The sequence below is a fragment of the Zonotrichia albicollis genome, chromosome 5 (assembly GCF_047830755.1).
Source record: "Zonotrichia albicollis isolate bZonAlb1 chromosome 5, bZonAlb1.hap1, whole genome shotgun sequence".
Lineage (NCBI taxonomy): Eukaryota > Metazoa > Chordata > Aves > Passeriformes > Passerellidae > Zonotrichia > Zonotrichia albicollis.
Window position 1 is genome coordinate 71,672,485 of NC_133823.1, and position 17,706 is coordinate 71,690,190.

General features: G+C 50.3%; 1 protein-coding gene across 4 annotated transcripts; it reads left to right on the forward strand.

The window, feature by feature from the left end:
* Positions 1-9,701: 9,701 nt before the first annotated feature.
* Positions 9,702-17,091, forward strand: LOC141729210 (uncharacterized). 4 transcript variants are annotated; one of them, XM_074542054.1, is made up of 5 exons: positions 9,702-10,071; positions 13,106-13,198; positions 14,375-14,452; positions 14,554-14,670; positions 15,857-17,091. In XM_074542054.1, the coding sequence occupies exons 1-5, from the start codon at positions 9,858-9,860 to the stop codon at positions 16,009-16,011; spliced, it is 657 nt and encodes a 218-aa protein (XP_074398155.1). In that variant the 5' UTR covers positions 9,702-9,857; the 3' UTR covers positions 16,012-17,091. The 4 variants fall into 4 exon arrangements, with proteins under 4 accessions (XP_074398155.1, XP_074398154.1, XP_074398157.1 ...); XM_074542053.1 differs by having other exon boundaries at positions 9,704-10,071; positions 15,854-17,091; XM_074542055.1 differs by lacking the exon at positions 15,857-17,091 and adding an exon at positions 15,253-15,386 and having other exon boundaries at positions 9,725-10,071.
* The last annotated feature ends 615 nt before the right edge of the window (positions 17,092-17,706 follow it).

Consider the following 17,706-nt stretch of genomic DNA (forward strand, 5'->3'; position numbering starts at 1 on the left):
CTGTTGCATGTGGAGTGCTAGGAATAGATGGAAAGTTGCCTGTACAAACAGTTCAGCAACTCTGGGATGAATTATAGGAGCATTTGTATGCATGATTGCCCATCTGTGTAAAACAAGACGTGCAGTCACACACAGGAATGATGTGCAGGGCAGGCCTGCACATGGGGCTGTTATTAACTTGCTCCAGCACAAGCCGTGTCCCATCACATCCGAGTGTGACCCAAGGAAGTTGAGATAAATCTATAGAAGTAACTAAATAGAGGAGGAGGCCTCACTGGGAGGAAACTCAAGGTACGCTATCTCCATCTGTGTTTCTGTGTTTGGGGTTTATTTAGACTCGAGTCAGATTTTGGACTGTTACTTCTCCACTTGAAGTTTTTTTGGCTTTTCCAGGAGGGCTGGAGGCTCAGATCCAGCGGGTTCCTTCCAGCTGTGCAGCCCAGCGGGCACTGGCAGGGTGTGGGGAGCTGCAGGACTTCAAACCAGGGGTGCTGTCAGGAGCTCTGCCTTGCACAGCTCCCCCCTCAAGTACCAGCTGCAAAATGTCAACAGCACCTTCCTCAGAGAACACAATTAATTAGAGAGGCCTAATTAATTAGTGTCAGGAAAGCAGATGTAGCGATTATGGCAGAAGTAAACAAATGTACATATTGTAGATTGTTCTGCAAAGGATTTGTTCTGGAATCCCTGTAGCCCTTTCACTCCTCCCCAGGATGCTATTGGGAAGGCCATCAGGGAAAATGTAGAGATAAACTGCAAATTGATGAGGAACTAATGTACTTTTGTAAGTTTATATCTCAGGAAAACAATCAGCAGACTCCTTTATTAACCCCTTGGGACTTGGGGGTGAAATACAATCCTGATATTTAATTTCCAGATCGTGCAACATCATGTACCACAAATAAGTCAACTGTTTAAAGTCTGTTTAATGTGAGTGTGAAAAAGCAAATGTGGAGCCACCCTAGACTGGTGTTTGAGAGGAGCCTTTAGACTTTGTAAAGGATCTGCACTGAATGAAATCTCTTATACCTTGTAGATAAGAGGATGCTCCAAGCTCAATATAACAGACACTGGAATAGTGAAACACACTTGGAAAACTCGGATAGAAAAATTTCTGAGCTGCCTTTCAAAATTTCCTCAAGATGATGAAAAGGACAAATTAGACTGGTTAAGGATGTAGCTGTAGAAGCAAATGGGACTAATGTACTGGAAGAACCAGTCAAGATACTAAAAAACCAAGAGTACTGTGTGTGAAAGAAAATGCATTGCACAGCCAGTGCCATGCTGAGGGGAGCAGTCCCTTAGCCAGCCAGGAGCAGTCACCTCAACAGGGATTTTTACACCTTTTCTACACTTCAACAGGGATTTTTACCCTTCACTCTGTGCTATTGTTTGCTCTGCAGGTAATGATGGCTTTGGTGCAGAGAGGATGGGCGCTGGGATGTACTTCAGGGTAGAGCCAGCTCACTAATTCGCGCTGTGAAGGTGGAAAACATCTTGCCTTGGTGAGGAATTAAAGGATCAAGGTAGGCAGCAGCAGCCTGAGTAGGGTGCTGCAAGAGGGAAGTTGCAGTCAGAGGCCACTGCTCTTCCACCTCCTTGTGGTTCCCTTTTCCTCCAGATGATGCTGATACAGGTCAGAAAGAGAGGCTGCCATGGCCCATGCCAGGATATCTCCTTTATTTGTTCAGGTGACAGCATTTCCTGTGCAAAGGACTGCCAGGTGCTGAGCTGCTCATGAATGCTGCTCCCCACCAAGGTGAGTGCATTGCCCTGCTCACAGGAGATATTTGTGGATTTGGGGTTTTGTATTATGGGCTTTGTGCTTATGTGAGCTTCTCCTTGCTTCAAAAGCCAGGATTTAAAGGTGAGTACCTCTGTTTTATCATGGTGCAGTGAGCTGCCAACTTCCTGAAGGGAATGAGCTTGGTTTCTGTTCACAGACATTCACTTCTTTAGTGCTTGTCTGAAACAATTTTTGTTCCAGTGAGTAAATGAGCAGTGAAACAAGTAATGAGAGGAGTGAAGGTGCAAACAGAATAGCTAGAACAAAGTTTTAAAATCATTCCAAACAAACGTACCCATGGTAGGATGTGTGAGAAGAGGAAAGGCAGCCTGTTCCTGTGCCCAGCCATAGGATGGAGAATCTGTTCAGGCAGCTGACGAGGCAGATGGATAATTAGTGCCATGGGTTAGGACCTGGGCAGGCACTGCTGGTGACCTGGTAGTTGCTTTTGGCACTTTATTTGGAAATCTCTTCCTCCTGCTTTAGGTATTGGCAGAGTAGCATGAGACCATCTTGCATGAGGGACTGGGGCAGCAGCAAGACTGCTTGATGTTTTTGAATCTTAAAAGGAAAACAAAACCTTTAAAAGAATGTTTGAAATCCCCCTTTTTAATTCTCTCCTAAAGTCTGAATTCTCCCCTTTTAAATGGGACAAAGGGCTCTTTTTATTCTTCTCTCTCATTTAAAAAGTTACTTTTTTGTGTGCATTCTAATGCATTTTAGAGTTTTTACAAGACACCTCTGCCGGCTGTCAGCTTCCAGCTAGAGCTTCTATGATCTGAGCACCTATTCAGGCAATGGTGACTTTACATTAAATAGTCAATGACAGGTTTTACACAAACAGAAAATATAAATAATATCTAGGGATTTAATGCACTAAAAGCCAACCAGTTCTCTCTAACATCCCATCCTATTGTACTTCGTTTTGTATTTTAGATAACACTTAAGAGGCAGGGGGGTAATTAAGGTAGTTGAATGAAATGCTGTGATAACAAAGAACATTTTCTTGTTTGTAAGAAGTCATTGGTCAAATCATACAGCATCTACCTATGCAGGAATTCTGAGTGAGTGTAGCACCATTACTGCATTTCAGAGCCCAGGCTCATTTGTGGAGCTTGTACCAGTAGATGTCCACAGGCATCACCTTTCCTGCCTCTTCCATTTGCCTGTCCTCGTGCTGCACCCACACAATGCTGCCAGTGCCTTTCCAAACCCCTGTTCTTTTTCAGCAGTCAGTGAATGACAAGCCAAAAGCAAATGGTATCAAATTTGGCCAGGCAGGGCAATGTCAAAATGAGGCCCAGCAGGGTGGTGTGGCTGCAGTCTTTGCTACCTGCCTGCAGCTGAACAGGTTCCATCCTCATATCCTGTACATTCAGCTTAATTGGCCTGGCCCTTCCAAAGAGAGGCAGCAGCACTGATTTACTGCACTGTATAAATGTGTTTATAGCTTGGCACCAACACACTTACGCTCACTATTTTCCAACATGGATTTCCAATAAGCCCTTTGCTCAAATGAGTCTATTAACTTTAAAGTGCCTGAAGGTGAAACTGAATTATGAGAGGCAAGCTTTGGGGATTGAAGCCCAAAGCAGCTGGGAAAGGCTCCCAGAGTCTTCTGTTAGTACCTGTTGTGGTTGATATTTATATTAAGGAAAAATAATGTAGAAAGTAAAAGCAAACCTGGGACACACATGGCCTCAGCCTGAGCTGCCTTTCACTTCAGCTGGCACTCAGACCCATCCCATTCCACACAATATTAGAGCAGCTCCTGATTTAAGCCAATGTGCAATCAGAACATAACCCATTCCTCCTCCCCTTAGGAATTTAACTTGCAAGAGTCACGTTGTCCTGTTTCTGCAGCGGGGCACCACAGCCTGCAGAGAAGCTCATCTGGCCCTGGTCCCTTGGGCAGTGAATGTCACAGCTCTGTTTGGTGTTCTGCAGAGCTGGGACACGCTTCCCTCTCCTCTCCCAGCCTGGGGGCTGCACACAGCTGCTCTTGGAGTCTCTCAGTGCTGCCCTGCTCGCTGCCAGAGGGGCTGGGATTCTTCCATGTGGAACACCAATTACCATCCCTGCAGGGATAGGAAATCAGGCAGAAAGTTTTAGTGGACCCCTAAGTACAGTCCATAATTACCTACCTGTACTTGCTCAAGGTTACATCTCCCCAGCTAAGGAGTAAGACTGATTTCTAGTTGCTAATAGCTTGACTTTATCTGCAATAAGAAAGGAACTCCTTAATACCCTTGGAGGGAAAAAAGATTAGTACAGAATGGAATTAAATTATTAAATTCGGAAAAGTAGAATTTTGGATTAATGTCAGGGGTAAAACTGCCATGGTCATGTCTACTAAACTGTGGAATGATCTCCCAGGGTGAGTGAGTGATGGAGCCCCTCAGTGTGAAGAATGAAAACAGCATCAGGCAAAGCCTCAGGAAGTCAGAGTCTGAGGAGGCAGCATGGCCTGACTGTGGCAGTGCAGGGACTGTGCCTGTGTGGGAATGTCCATTGTCCATTCACAGAACCTGTTCCTGTAAAATCTGTTGTGTTGCTCAGGTGGCTGTGATCTGCAGAGCTTTAAATCCTGCTTGCAGTTAACTTGTTGGGAATCTTACAGGCTGATCCAGCAGCAAGCCCTCCGAGGACAGCAGTGACTCTGGCTGATGTTCCCCTGTCCCATCCTCATCACGTGATGCCTTAAAAACGCTTCAGACTTGCATGAGGTAGAACATGGGTATTACTGGGCATTTCTGCTTTAAGAAAAAGTCTGTTTTTGCTGTTACAATTTTTTAATCCCAAGTTATGGGCTGATCCAAGGAACTGTGGCTGCTCTGTTAGTGGGGAACTGCTCCCTTTCCACTCCAGTTACTTTTTGTGCCAGTAAATTGTTTGTGTGGCAAGTGAAGAAATGTCTGTGCACCAAGGTCAGGGTGCAGTCTCTCTCTCCATGGAGATCAGCTTGCATTGCCTTGTTTCTGGATGACACCCATATGAAAGACTTGCAGACGTAATGAGAGGATACAGGTTTTAAATTTAAAATTATGATGTGCTGTTGTCACATTATTAAACAGATTGAATTTGTGAATTTTTGTAGATTACCCAAATTTAGGAAATAGTATTTCTTAGTGCAGTATTTCTTGGACCTGCTGTGATGAGTAAATACTGGATTGCATAGACAGTCATTCAGATTAAAGACAGTGGGATTAGATGAGGGAAAATTCACAAACTTGCTTTGTGTAACACTCAGACACCTCACAAGGTGTGAGAGATTTTACCATCCAAAACAAAGGTGTGGACACATACTAGTCGTGACCCTTTTAGCTCTTCTCTGGAAATTCTTGTTTCTGCATAAAAGAAGAAACAGGAGCAGAGAAGCAGCGAGTGAGGAAATGCTCCCTCTCCAGTCTGTTTGGACTAAGTGTGGGAAGCTGAGGGGGAGCAGGGCTGCCTGAACCTGACCTAGGGTGTGCAAACAAATCCATCTCCTGTGGCTTTCCTCCCCGTAGACCTGGGGAACAGACCCTCTGCAGGTAAGCAGGACTGCTTCAAAGATATGAGGTGGCAATTCCAGTTTTCCTTTGTACCACAGAATATGTGGAGCCCCTGGATTTTGTCCAGCCACTCAGAACAAGGCATTCAGTTGCCTGTCTTTAGCTCCCTGGCACCAGTCATGAGGCAGTGCTGACAGGCTCTTCAAAGTCTCGTGGTTTGGGTCTGTTCAGGGAAAAAAAATAATGTCTCTTGCCACTCATCAGATATGCTGGAGGGCTCAAAAAAAATAGACATGGAAAAGCAATGGCCATGGCTACTGTCCTGGCTCTTCACAGATGTTGGCTTTCCCATTCCTCAGGTTAAACTGCTGCTGCTTCACAGTGCACTTTATCTCCTGGAATGAGGTTGGTGCCAATTCATTTATCATCTGTATTTCTTTCTATATTTGGGATTTTTTATAGTCTGGAAAGCTTATCCCCTATGATTTTTGGTTTTACTTGGCTGGCTCCATTTGCATGGTAACTCCCTTCCAGTATTTCCCATTGTGGCTCAGAATGGCTAGGGAGCTGCATCAGGTGGGAGAGCCAGGATCTCAGAGGAGCTCTGCAGCACAGGTCCAGCAGAGATGTCTGATCCAGCAAAACTCTGCATCAGCCTGGGGCACAAAATAGATCCTTAGAATGAAAACTGAATCTTTCATTTGCTCTTCAAATTTTCTGCCCTTGCTTTGGGTTTGTTTTCTTCTCTTTTCTTCCCTTGCAATTGTCAAGGCAGCATCTGGGAGTTTTATGAAACAAATGTTACCCATTAAAAGCCCATCACTGCCTGCCAGAAAGGAAAATGGCATCTTATTGAAAACAATATGTAATGGTTATTGCTGTCTTGTTGCAAGTTATGCCCTTGAAAAATATTAGGGACTTATTTAGTAGCAACTGATGGTGAGGGAAAGCCCAACTAAACAGAAAATTAACTGTTGTATTATCTTTTACACAGCTTCAAACACCATCCTACAAATGCCTGCTTTGTTGTTTTCATAGCTGTGTTTACAGTTGCCTCAAGGACAAGGAACAACACTTCTCCATTATGGTTCTGTTGCCTCAAATAGTCACAAATAGTGTCACAAATAATTCCTGTCTGGTTTCAGTGTCACAAATAGTGTCACAAATAATTGCTGTCTGGTTTCACATACCAGCCTTGGAGCAGCGATGGAGACACTGGTCCTGACCAGGAGAGCACAGCTCCAGCCATGTAAGAGGGGCTAGAAAACAGGGTCTTCTGCATGAGGAGTGATCTCTGCAGTCTTGGAAACGCTGTCTCACAGCTGGTTTGAGTTTCTGATTCATTTTGACAGCACCTGACACATTCCTGCCTTAAAGGCCAAAGCTGCTCCTTGCCAGCCCCGTGTGACAAATGAGAATACCCATGATGGGTTAATCTGCTCTTCATCAGCTGAGCCTGAGAGCTGCTCTTGGAAAGGGACTGGGGACGTTCAGCACAGGCACTTCTGGGGCTGTCAAAAGCTCAGCCTGAGCCTTGCTGAAGCAGACCAGAACTGATGGATGTCATAGCTGAGAAACACTGGGGGATCAAGGCAGGTGCCAAGTTTTCTCAGTCACTCGGGATTACTCTGTCAGTGAACCCGACTGCATAACTAAACCTGCACAGGTGCCCTCCCGACAGAACAGGTTTTGCAGAACCTCACTGGCTAAAGAGCTCCAAAAAAGGTACTTTGTGTTGTTCTAATCTGTGTTTCTGGAGCCGAAAAATAGACAAAGGAATTTGAAAATATTTTGAAAAAACCCTGAACCAACTCAGTTTATTCCATGTATGTCTACAGTGGCACCGCAGGTTTGGCTGGAGTGTTTGGCATAGTAAAATTAATATGGATGTTTGGGCTTCTAAGAGTTTGGGAATCATAGAATCATAGAATCATTTTTGTTGGAAAAACCTCTTATGATCACTGGGTCCAGTGGTGAAATTCTAAATGGGCTTGGGGCTGCCCCCAGAGGAATGATTGCCTTGGGTCTCAGCAATGCCGTGCACTTGGGGCTGTTCAAAGGTGAGCCCAGCTCAGGAGTGATGTGACACATCATCCTGTACAAAACATAAATCTAACCCTACAAAGTCAGAAAAACCTAACTGGCCCCTTGATAGCTGATGCTCCAGCAAACCAGGCATCCATTGGAATTCCTTCCTGTAGCAGAGCGTTCAGGGGGAGTTCGGTCAGAGCCGTGCCCCGGTGGCCAAAGCCCTCAGGCAGCGGCTCTGAAAGCGCTGGATGGGGTCCGTGGAGTCTCTCTGCTGGTGAGGTGACCCCACAGTCCTGTGGCAGTGAATGCCAGCAGTGTCAGAGCCACCGGGGACCGGGCTCCTCTGCCCTGGCCGCAGAGCTGTGCCGGAGCTGCAGGGACACCAAGCAGGTCATTGGTCATTGCCCGGTGCCACTGCCCGCGCAGCGCTGGGATGTGACATCCGGCAGGGCACGGGAGCTGCAGGGAGCGAGTGAGTGAGTGAGGGCTCTGCCCTGCCGGTCACAGCCACAGGCAGGGCCTGTGGGAGCAGCAGGGGCTGCTCTGGGACACAGACACTGCAGAGGGAATTCCTGTCCTTGTCCAAGCCAATTCAGTTGATTTGGATGGGGGAATGAATTCCTCCTCCGAGTCCTCCTCTGTGCAGTCTGTCACAGTTGCTCACGCTGTCCCTGAGAGAGGCAGGGCAGCTGCCATGGCACGGGAGCGCGGCCATCTTTGGGGAGCTGCAGCTGCTCCCTCAGCCTGAGCTCAGGGCCCGGGCAGGAGCGCCCAGATCGTCACTCGCTGCTGCCGCTCCGGCCTGGGCACCGGGCACCCCTCCGGTTGCCCCGGGTCGAGCGGATCCGTGGGTGCTCCTGCGCCGCGGGAGCGCCGGGAGGCATGAGCGGCGTCGCTCCGTGAGCCGGAGGCGGCACAACAAACCCGGGGTGCGGATAATGGGATATCACACTGCTGGGGTAACACGGTATTGCAGATAGGCTGCGTTCTATGGCATCCTTTCAGGAGAGCCTTCCTGCCTTCTTATCCCACCTGTGGTTTTCTGCTAGCCTGAAGCAGTTCTCACAACAGAATCAAATGTGAGAGGTCCATTCCCTGCCACCATCTGTGGGGATGTCCGCAGTCAATTCCATGACCCTGTGAACTAAGACTAATAAATTGGGCATTTTTCTGGTCTCAGAATCGGAGTCTTAAGTCCTGTGGGTTGTGGGGTTTTTTTTTTTGTTTGTTTGTTTTTGTTTGGTTTTTTTTTTTTTTTTTTTTTGTGGTGGTGAAGGTGAGGAGGGCTCAGGGACAAAGTCTCCGCTGCTGGCACTTGGGCCCAGCCCCTTCTGGCCAGGCCCAGGCTGTGAAGCAGGGACTCGAGCCCTGTGTTTGGGGAGTGCAGAACGAGGCTCGCCCAGGCCTGAGCACAGAGGCCAAGTGCTGCATTTTGGGGCCCCCGGACAGAGCCCAAATCCTGTGTGCGAGTGCTCGGAACGGGAGCCCTGGCCGGGATTTCAGGGTGAGTGCAATGATGCGGTGACTCCTGCGGGGCTGGTTCTTTGTAAGTGCTGTCTAAATGAACCATTTCTGACAAATACAGGCAGGAGCAGGGGAAGAATCTCTTCCAAGGTATTCTGGAACACTCAAGGAAACAGCAAGGACACACAGGTTACAGAGGAGAGGGGGGGTCAGTCAGATTCCAACACGAAGCCATTAACCACAGAAACAGCGATTACAGTCTATATCTTACCTGAATTTATACATTTGATCTCATTCGCACTTACAGTTCATAAGCTTAGGATTTAAAATGCCTTAATTTGTTTTGTTCTGTGACTATTTGGGATAATATGATAACATTTCATACCAGAAGGTGGTGGCCACAGCCAAACCCTGAATTTCCATCACTTAGCTTACTGTTTCAGTGGATTTCCTTACAGGGATTCAGCCTCTCCCTGACCTAAAGGTGCTTTTTGTCACTTGGTTTGCTTTAAATTCTTCCTGTGCCATTTGTGTCCCATGTCCAGCGAGGAGCTTCCCATGAACTGTGCAACTCCTTATGCCGACAGCATTTCCTCACTCCTTTCGATGAGTTCTGGACCCTGGCAAAAGGAAAATCCCTGGGAGCAACAGTGTCAGGAGGGTGGCTGGTGTGTCTGTGACACGTTCAGTGCTCATTAGGCTGTGACTGCACTCACACTAACTAATGGGCACGAGAGCAGCAGGCCGGGTTCGGCCGGGCTCGGCTCTGTTCGGCTGAACTCGGAACCGCTCTCAGGGTTCGGCCGGGCTCGGCTCGGTTCGGTTCGACCGACCCCGTAATGTTCAGGTTGGTTCGGCTGATCTCGCGTTGGTTCGGCTTATCTAGTTCGGTTTTGCTTATCTAGTTCGGTTCGGCTTATCTAGTTCGGTTTGGCTGAACGCGGTTTCGTCCCGTTCAGTTCACCTCAGCCAAACTCGGATCGATTCGGCAAATCCCGGCCAGAGTCGGCCCTTCGGGTACGCTCGGCTGTTGTCGGCCGCACTCGGCTCTTCGGCCACACCTGACTCTGCTCCGCGGTGCAATGGCGGCCGGTGGCCGGGTCCCGCTCCCCGGCCTGAGCCCCGTGAGGGGACAGAGCGCTGGCACAGCCGCCTCAGCCCGGGTCACCCTGTCCCTGCCGGGGCCCGCGTCCCCCGGAGCGCGCCCTGCAGCGCAGAACGCGGCCAGGAGCCAGGAGCGGGGCCAATGCCCTCGGCTCGGCAGCGGCGGCGGGAGGCGGCGGGCGGTGCCCTCAGGTGAGCGGCCGGAGCGGAGCGAGCGGGGCCGGGGCACCCACAGCGGGACGGGGCTGCTTTGGGCGCTGCTGCTGCGGGGCACCCGCTGGGGGTGGGACGGGGCTGACCCGGCCTTGCGGCTCTCTGGGATCGCGTTCCGTGGAATAAAGCTGGGGCTCGTCCCGGCTGCGGGGGCAGCGCTTTGTTGTGTGCGAAACAAAGTTCACTCCTTAGAATTTTTACACGTTTGTTAAGGGATAAAAGCCAGCGCTGGGAGGCTTGGCTGTTTGCCAGGAGCAGCCGTTTACCTTAAACCGTGTTCTGTAGATTCTGTTTCATTGCAGTGGTGTGTGCATGTTCATTAGAGTTTATACATGTTAAAACAGTCCTTGGAGTTTAGATGTTCTTTTGCTTGGTTTTGACCTCCGTGCCATCTTGTGGATTAAACCAATATACTTTATTTCTTCCTGTGGTGCCATCCTGTTTTATTTGCACTCCCTCGTTATTTGATAACGAGGGTCAATAATTTTTCCCCTTTTTTTCGGTGCTCTGGTTTCTGTTTCTGTTATCTTGTGTTTCAGATAAGATTGTCCCCAGATGTGGGAAATCACCTAATTATCTTACACCATTGTCTGAGTTCCTTACATGTAAAAGCGTTTTACCATTTCACAGTCTCTGTTATGCTACAGTCTAAGTATCTATCTGTTACACTGCTGTTTATAAAAGCTCTGCAGTGCATACATGAACTGACAGATTGTACTTTATCAAGAGCAGTAGTCACAGATTGTGCTCTCTCAGGGTTGTTGTGGTCAGTAATGCTGTGCCACAGCTAACACACGAATGGCAGAGGCAATAACTGCATTTGTTATTTTTCATACTGTGCCACAGCTAATACACGAATGGCAGAGGCAATAACTGCATTTGTTGTGTTTCATACTGTGCCACAGCTAACACACGAATGGCAGAGGCAATAACTGCATTTGTTATGTTTCACACTGGGCTGGGCTGGGCTCTGTGTCCCGGGAAGCAGCGGGATGGGGGTCCCTGTGCCCACCCCAGGGTCCCAGAGAGAAGCTGCTCCTGTGGCTGCAGCTGAGGGGCGCTGGGAAACCTGAGCAGTCCTGATGGAAACTGATGGCAAACCGGGTTTTGTTGGGTTTGGGACTTGCCATTTCCCCTGCTCCGTGTGTTTTGCCTTAGGTTACAGGAGCTGGGCACCGAGACATTTTGTTACCCTAGAGGGGACGAGTTTGTTTGTATATATTTCCTGAGGCACTGGAACGATTTGGGTCTCAGTTGGCCCCCGAGAGGCTCCTCTGTGTCCTGGGTGGGGTGGTGGCGATCAAAGGGGTGAAAGCTGGGGCAGGAGGGTGGGCAGAGAGGAGAGCAGTGGTTCTTGGGGGATTGCATCTGGAAAGGGCCCTCAGGTTCCCGCTGGGATCCTGGGAACAGAGCTGAGAATCCCAGAGCAGCGAGGACGGTGCAGCTGGAGTGCTGAGTGTGCCGAGGCTGCAGTGGCTGTCACTGCTGCTCTCCTGGTGTCCCATATCCACTGCTGGGCTGGCACCCTCGGGGCAGAGGTGGATTTTAAATGCTTAAATGCTGCAGCAACTCCCTCAGATTGGGTGAGTGTGAGGATATCCAGCTCTTCCTTAGGGCTGGGAGCATGGCCAGGGTGCAGAGCTCATGGTCAATCTTGTTTAAACACTTGGAATAGCAAAATATTCTAAAACAGAGACTTGGAGGAAATAACATAGGTGAGTCTGTTGCAGGGATAGGTACAAGCTGTGTTTATTAAAGATGCACACTGCTGGATGTTTGTCAAACCCCTCTGGGGACAGAAGTGTCCCTGGGGGCTGGCACTGAGTGCTGCAGGTGATTGTGACAGGGCTGAGCTGAAGCTTTCCTAGAAAAGCCATCAGCTGTAAGGGGAATCTGTGGAAAACAGGTGCTTGGTGCACTGGCTGGTAGCAGGTCCTGGGCTTTTCTCTTCTTTCCTTTAACCTGTTCTTAAGGGGAGCCCAGAACTGCAAAATCAAAAGGAAGGGGGATGAGGGGTGAAAGTTGCTTTTCATTTTTTGAAGTGTTGCTGTGGATTTTGGTGTGTCAAGTGGCACTACCAAAACAGCACTGGAATAACCAAACTTTGGGACTCTGCACTTCATTCCTTTATGTGTTTGTGGGTGCAGGAAATGCCAAATCCCAGATCAATTCCATGTCTGTAACTTCAAGTGCAACATCTTTAAAACCAAGTGCTCAGTGTGGGCTTTCCACGTGGATGCAAATGGTCAAAGGCCTTTCTTGTGTCCCAAAAGCAAAAACCCTTTCTCTGTGAGGTTTTGGAGGGGATTCTCTTTGGGATTTTTGTGATGCAGCATCCTGAGTGTCCCTGCCTTTGTGCCAAGTCCAGTGGTAAAGGATGGAATGGCTGACACGTGGGGTCTGGGATAAAAATGATTCTGTGAAATTGGGCAGAGAATGCAGTATGGAAAATGAGCTTCATTTAAATGTCTGAAATAGTCAGGAATAAAAATGCTGGGAAAGGACACGTTTGTGTTTGAATTGGTGTCACCTGTCATGGGTAAAACCCATAGGGAGCAATCAGAGCAGCAGTGTGACAGTGGTCACAAGGGCTTTGCAGGTGAAGAGAGGCGAGAATGTTGATCCATGTTCACAAGGCTTGATTTATTATTTTATGATATATGTGCTACATTATAACTATACTAAAAAGAAATAGAAAGTTCTCAGAAGGCTAGCTAAGCTAAGAATAGAAAAGAATGAATAACAGAGGAGCTCTCTCTGACTCTGTCCCAGAGAGAGCTCAGTCCTTGATTAGCCATTAATTATACACATCCTTCAGCCAATCACAGGTGCACCTGTTGCCTTCCACAGCAGCAGATAACCATTGTTTGCATTCTTTTTCTGGGGCCTCAGCTTCCCAGAAGGGAAAATCCTAAAGAAAGGATTTTAATGAAAAGATGTCTGTGACGGTATGAGAGCTGGGATCCCTTGACTTCCTCAGTGGACTTAATTTTCTGTTTCTCCTCTCTTTCAGAGCAGGCAAAATCACCAAACTCCTCCCATCTTTGCCAAAAGCTTTGGTGTTTGGCCAGCCAAAGGCAAGAGGCCTCAGCACCAGGGCTGTGGGGTAAGTCAGAGGGACACAGGGCTCCTCTTTTCCTCTCTGCTGGCATTGCCTGCCATGGGAATGCCATTTGTGCCAGCCCAGCCCCAGCTGTGCCTGCTGGACAAGGGCAGAGGTGAAGGGACAGATGCCAGAGTTCCCTGGGGCTGATGGAGCTGTGGTGTTGGCTGTGCCCTGAGGGGCAGCTTGGGCACTGTCTGTGCCCCCAGGTCTGCTGTGCCCTGAGGGGCAGCTTGGGCACTGCCTGTGCCCCCAGGACTGCTCTGGGGTCAGGAGCTCTCAGAGCATTCCCAGCCCTGCCAGGGGGGCAGCTGGGGCAGGGCTGGGTGACAGCAGGGGCTGGGCTGGGGCAGGGCCTGGCACAGGGGCAGGGCTGGGAGGAGAATGAGGGATGGTGTGGGCACAGAGCTCAGCCTGTGCTCTGTCAGCACAGCCCTGTAGGGCACTGGGATCTGGGAGCAGCTCCAGCTCTCCTGGTGCCAGGGATGGGCTCTGAGGGACCGGGCTCACCTGTGGCTCTCCAGGTCAGCAGGAACAAGGGCAATGTGGGGCCAGAGCTGTGGCCCATCAGGCTCTGTTTCCCTCTGGGAAAGCACAGCAGTCTCTGGGCTCAGGTGAGTCTCCTGCAAGTGCTTAGAAAAGCAATCCAGGGAAAAGGGAGTTCAGGAATTGCATCTGCTGCTGGGAACAATGCCTCAGGCTTGTTAGTTTGTCTCTGTGAGAAGTGGGCTTTGGGCTGGAGAGGGGCTCTTGGGAACAAAAGATGGAGTCAATCCTCTCCAGGGATGTGCAGGGAAGGACTGAGTGGGAGGGAAGGGGAGTATTTAGAAATGATATCAGCATTTCTCCCAAAATTGGGGTGGAGCAGTGATGGGGGTGGTTGGGTTTGCTGTGGGCCTTGTTATTCCTTGAGCAATTTTTCAGTTCTGTTGCATGATTTACTGTCCAGTATCTTTCTACCAAAAACTGACAGAAATTTAGGTTCAGGATTACAATTTAGGTCCATTCACTGCATAATCTTGCCAAGGCTGGAGGACTGGGGTGGTGGCTGCTCTCAGCAAAGGTTACTTATTAATGCTGTGTCAGATTCACCTCAGTGCTGGGCAGGAAAGGTGAGGGTTTGGATCAGCAATTCTGCAAATAGGGCCTGTGTGATGGTTGATTTGTTTTGTTTTTCAGTGAGCCAGGGCTGGCACAGGGAATGGTGCAGGTGCTGGTCTGGCAGTGGAGCTGCTGCCCTTTGGAGCCATTTTAAAGGTGTGATCATGGAACATTTTGGGGGCTGTTTTCAGCAATCTGGGTTTAGAGCTCCTGTCCCCAGCCCGTTGCTGACCCTGAGACATCTGCTCTGGTTTCAGGCTGTCCTTGCTGGAGCACCTTGGTCCCTGCCGTGCCCTGGGACACAGAGGGAGCCCTGTCCCAGGTGGCCTTGGCACCTTGGCAGGGATGTGGCAGCAGCCCCAGAGCAGCTGGAGGTGAGAGCTGGGTGTGTGAAACTGAGCAGGGCTGACCTGGGGCTGGGGGAAGGGGAGGAGCTTCCATCCCCTGGAGCTTTCTGCTGGCATGGGGCAGCACAGGGAGCAGCATTCATTGTGCCCCTCCCATGGGCACTGCTGCCCTGGTGTCTCTGCTGTGCCACCAGACCGTGGCACTTTGCTGCTGTCCCTGCCACTGCCACCCACTGGGGCTGTGCCCTCCTGCCAGCCCCCACAGGAGCTCCAGGGTGCCTGTGTGCTCTGCTGGGAGCGTTTGCTGGGAATGTGCCTCATCCCTGGCAGTGTCCCTTTGTCCCTGGGCTGCCAGCCAGAGCTTGGGCTGGATTGCCAGGGCACTGAGAGGGAGCAGCACAGGGAGGGTGACAGAGAGGGGCTGGCAGAGCCCAGCTGGCAGCTGTGCTGGTGCTGCAGGTGGGCTGTGGGCACTGCAGGGAGGGACTGTCCCCTTTCCTAATCAGCCCTGCAGATCCCAAGGGCTCCTAGAGCAGCATTCCATTCCTTACTGCCCTTTGTGCAAATTCATTCTCCCAATTGCCATGAGCAATTCTTTGATTTCTCTAGGAGAAAACTCCCAGCAGAGACAGATTGCACTGGAGGCCAGAGTTGTGTTTGGAACAGGGAGTGCTGAGAGTTGTGTCTGCCTGTGCTGCCACAGCCTGGGAACAGCCTGGGAAAAGGGATTGGGGCATTTCTGATGCCCAGTGAAAGAACACAAACTCACAGCCCTTCAGCCTGACAGCGCCTTCACTGAGCTCAGCACACACCCTCAGAGGTAAGTCCAGCATCTGAAGGAAAAAAAAAAAAACCACAGAAGAAAAAGGTGATTTGTTTTGCTTTGAAGTTATTTCAAGTTCTTATTAAAGCCCAACCAACATTTGCTCTGGATTTTGGTTGGGTGAATAACGAGCAGTGGGCGCAGATGATGCCATCCACGTAGCTGAAAACCTGGTGTAATCTAGAGAGGATACAGGAACTGTTTGTGTAGGAAAATGCAATGTGAGGGGATGTCAGGGGCAGTGAGGAGGCATTTGTGAGGGAATTGCTGAGGTCATTGAAGGGAGCCCAGCAGACAATTCCCCTGGGAAATCCGAGGGCCCACAGCCAGGACTCTCCAGGGCTGAGGGGGCAGCCTGAGACTCACTGTGTGCTCCTTCCTTGGCAGCAGCCAGCAGGGAAGGGACAAGAGGATCCTTGTGGGATGAGGCTGGAGAGAGCGAGCAGAGGAGCGGCTCGGGCTGGAGAAAGGCAAAGGGACCAATGTGGTGTCACCAGGACACCTGTGAGGAGCAGAATGGACACTTGGAGGCCATATGGAGGTGAGGAGTGGGTGGTTTGGGGCAAAGTCTGAGTTAATCTACAGGGAAATAAGTAGGGGATATTTAGGAGGGAAAAGCTGAGGTGATGAGCTCACCCACCCTGGCACAAGGTGTGTTTGCACAGGCTGGGGCCAGAGGTGAAGGTCAATCCAAAGCCAACCCTGCTCAGCCTCTAAATCCCAGGATAAATTGTACAGGCTGCCCACTGAGGGATTAAAACAACATGAAAATGAAACCAAGAGCATTAATGAGATTGCTGGGAATCCCATTAGCTTGTTGTCAGAACTCCTAAGACAGTTCTGAGCTTTGATGACAAGAATGCATTTCTTTATTTGGGTTATTTACTGTGTGGGATATGGGGTCTATTTTGGTTTTAAAGCTCTCATGGTGGCCCTGACACTGCTCAGGAGCTGGTAGGAAAAGCAGAGTCAGAGCTCCTGGCAGGCACAGGGTGTTTTCCCCCATAGTGGATTGTGGAGGAATTGTCTGGGACCTGGATTGTCCCTCTGGGTGATGCCATTTGCTGTGATTTGTGTAATTCCATACATTTAATTCCCAAAGTTTCCCAGCCCAGGGGTTTGAGCTGACAGGGCAGGACAAGGATTGTTCTCTGTGTGGGGCCCAGATTTGGGGTTCCCTGTCAGCTGTGCCAGTTCTGATGAATTACACCCAGAGCCCCAAATTCCCTGCTCCATTCCCGCTGCAGTGACCTCCCAGTGCCCCATGGAGTGTGGGCATTGCCTGCAGAACTGCTGCCTTGGACAGCAGCTGTGCCAGGAGCAGCAGAGCTTCCAAGGAAGCTCAGGGACAAGGACAGGGTTATGTAGCACAGGACTGGCATTTATAACCCTCACCCCAGTGATGTCCCTGGGGGCACTGGACAGAGCTGCCTGAACTGAGCTGGTTTCACCCCCTGAGCTCCAGGATGGAGAACATGCAGTCGGTGTTTAAAGCAGGAGAAGGCAGTGCCAGATGTGCTCCCAGCCTGTGCTGGGGCAGCCCCTGTGCCCAGGGGGGGACATCTCTCCCTGCACAAGCTCAGCTCCTCTCAGAGCCTCAGCAGTGGCCTCTCCAAATTCCTTTCCCTCAGGAAAGGGATGCACATCCCTGTTTTCAGCACACCTCCAGTGGGACCTACCTGTGAAAGCTTTCCATCACTTGTGCACTTGCAGCTGGATCCTGAAGAACTCCAAATTCCATCCCACTGATTTCCAGGTATCTCTGAGGGCTCCTGCCTGGGATTCAGTATCTGTGGGGGAAGATTGCCTTGGCTCTAATGCTGCTGATGGATGATGGCCTCAGGCTGGGGAGGAGGGAAGGGATTTGGGGAGGCTGGGACATACCTGCAGCTGTGTGGGAGCTCTGAACCGGGAATTGCTGCGTGAGCCCCTCTGCAAACAGCCCGTGCCTCCATTCCCAGGTAATGCCAGCTGCTCCTTGGGCTCCTCCTGGGCTCTTGGTGCTCTGTGGGGGCTGGAGCATTTCCACATGCCTGCTCAGAGCAGCCCCTGGCCCAGGAGCCACGGTGCAGGCACAGCTCCTGCTGCAGATCCCACAGACACGAGGGGCTGCTGGCCTTCAGGAGCTTCTGGCTCCTCCTGCCCTGCGCTCCCAGCCAGCTGGGACACCCTGAGGGAACACCGGGGAGCACGGCTGGCAGCGAGCAGGAGACACCGAGGCCTCTGGGCCCAGAAACAGC

What these genes read in the sequence shown, in the direction of transcription:
- LOC141729210 (XM_074542053.1), top strand. Translation starts at nt 9,858, where the DNA reads ATGGCGGCCGGTGGCCGGGTCCCGCTCCCCGGCCTGAGCCCCGTGAGG. An exon ending in GCGGCGGGCGGTGCCCTCAG is followed by an intron (nt 10,072 to 13,105) that starts GTGAGCGGCCGG and finishes CCTCTCTTTCAG; the next exon opens with AGCAGGCAAAATCACCAAAC. An exon ending in CAGCCCCAGAGCAGCTGGAG is followed by an intron (nt 14,671 to 15,853) that starts GTGAGAGCTGGG and finishes CTTCCTTGGCAG; the next exon opens with CAGCCAGCAGGGAAGGGACA.